This window comes from Corvus brachyrhynchos, unplaced genomic scaffold, assembly GCF_000691975.1.
Source record: "Corvus brachyrhynchos isolate BGI_N302 unplaced genomic scaffold, ASM69197v1 scaffold46, whole genome shotgun sequence".
Lineage (NCBI taxonomy): Eukaryota > Metazoa > Chordata > Aves > Passeriformes > Corvidae > Corvus > Corvus brachyrhynchos.
In genome coordinates this window covers 6,655,553-6,657,373 of record NW_008238838.1, presented here as the reverse complement: position 1 = coordinate 6,657,373, position 1,821 = coordinate 6,655,553, and the positions used below count along the sequence as shown (strand labels likewise).

General features: G+C 44.0%; 1 protein-coding gene across 2 annotated transcripts in view; it reads right to left on the bottom strand.

Moving 5' to 3' along the window:
* Positions 1–1,821, bottom strand: part of USP28 (ubiquitin specific peptidase 28) — a 20,771-nt gene that overhangs the window by 8,743 nt on the left and 10,207 nt on the right. For both annotated transcript variants that reach the window (XM_017738519.1, XM_017738520.1), the window contains exon 16: positions 356–559. In XM_017738519.1, the coding sequence (XP_017594008.1) occupies positions 356–559 (204 nt within the window). The remainder of the gene's footprint in view (positions 1–355; positions 560–1,821) is intronic.

Here is a 1,821-nt window from a genome sequence, read left to right as displayed (position 1 = left end):
GGAATGGTGTACATCAGTAGGGATGGCCAAGTAACGTTTCCCACTCTGGAGAACAGCACTTGCCCACTCAGTATTTATGAGAAAAAGCTGGAAGTGAACTGATATTAGCCCATGATTATTAAGTGAATGGGAAACAGCATTTCTGGGGACAAGCCTGGAAGGATGCACGTGCAAAACCAGCAGAAGTCTTTTGTACTGTCAGGGCAGAGCCTCTGGCAGCTGCCTTTGCTGCTTCATTCACGCCTGCTCCTGCATTCATTCAGACACATTTGTGCAAGGCTTCAACGCAGTGGTAATGGTGACCAGCTGGCTGTTCCTGGTTCAAACATGGTTTGCAAATTCAGAGTGGGATTACCTGGTCCTGACTCAGAGGAGAGGTCCTGCAATTCAGAAGTAGGCGAAGGCTCCATCTGAGGAATCTTACAAGATTGCTCCTCCTCCCACTCCTCTGCCTCCTGCTCCAGGCGCCAGTTGTCCTCCTGGATGTAGTGTCTCAGTTCTGGGGACAAAGCTTCCACTTCCTTCTGGAACTGTCTAGCCTCTGGGCCCTCATCCTCATCTGGAGGAAATGCAAGACTGGCATAAGGAAACACATTGTGGCAGGGCACCACCCTTAGGGACTAAGCACACCCACAGCATCATGGGCAGCCACAAGCAAATTGGCTGAGGGATAAATGGGGAAAGAAGGCCAACTTTCTACTAGCTTTGTAATTTAAGGTAATCCCGAAGCAAAAGTGCAAAAATAAAAACAAATCTACAGAGTTTTCTAAAGCAAACCCCAGTTTTGTTCTACCACTGGACAGCATTTACACAGAACAATTCCAGAACCAGCGCCTGCTGATGCAGGTCAGACACATCCTGATCCAAGGCCTCCAGTTGTACAGGGAACAGCACTGAACTGCAAACAGCTGGAAAGTTCACAGCTCAGCCAGAGATGTCACACCTTCATCACTGTACACCAGGTAAAGGTAAGGTCAGCATGGGTTCCATAGCATGAGTGTCATATTGACATTTGTTAGTGCTTTTTAGATCTACTTCAGTATTCACTTTTAAAATAGCACAAAACCCAAGCAGCATCAGCTTTAAACAAGTCCTAAAATTTACCAAAAGCAAATGGCAACTTTCTACAGCAGATATTTTCATGCACCCATTGCAAAATGCTTTAAAAAACAACAAAAATTGCATTAAACAGGAGAAAAAAACCCACCCCATGGGTTCATTTCAGAACTGTCATAAGAAAACAAAGAACAACCTCCACATCCTCATCAGCTACATTTAGCAATGAACAGAAGACAGCTCTCCATTGTTTCTTTCTATTTATTACATCAAAATGAGCCACGTGTGAAATTACTGGGTTCTTGTACAGCTGCTTGCCATGTCTAGAGCCATGTGCACAGCAATTTCTCCACAAAACTATTTATACACTGGCACTGCAAACACACTTGTATGTCTGAGCCACTCAGATATGGATACCTCTCAGGGAAAGGCTGCACAAAAAAGCCCATTTAGATTCAGTGTAACAGAATCACCAAAGACCTAGCAAATGAGTCAGGATGTGTGATAAAAATGGGAGACATAAAGTAGGAGGCATTTCACATGCCCTTAGGAAACAAATGCTGCCATATGTCTTGGTTTGAAAGACAGGTGTCTGCTAAGGAAGGCAGGAGCCTCCCTGGGAATGGAAAATGTAACCCCTTTCCCTCTGAGTTATTATAACTGGGGCTTTCAGGCAAAGATACAAGAAATAGGAATAACAGTTCCTTATATATATATATATACACACACCAAGGCAAACAAACAACAATAACTATGGCAGTAACA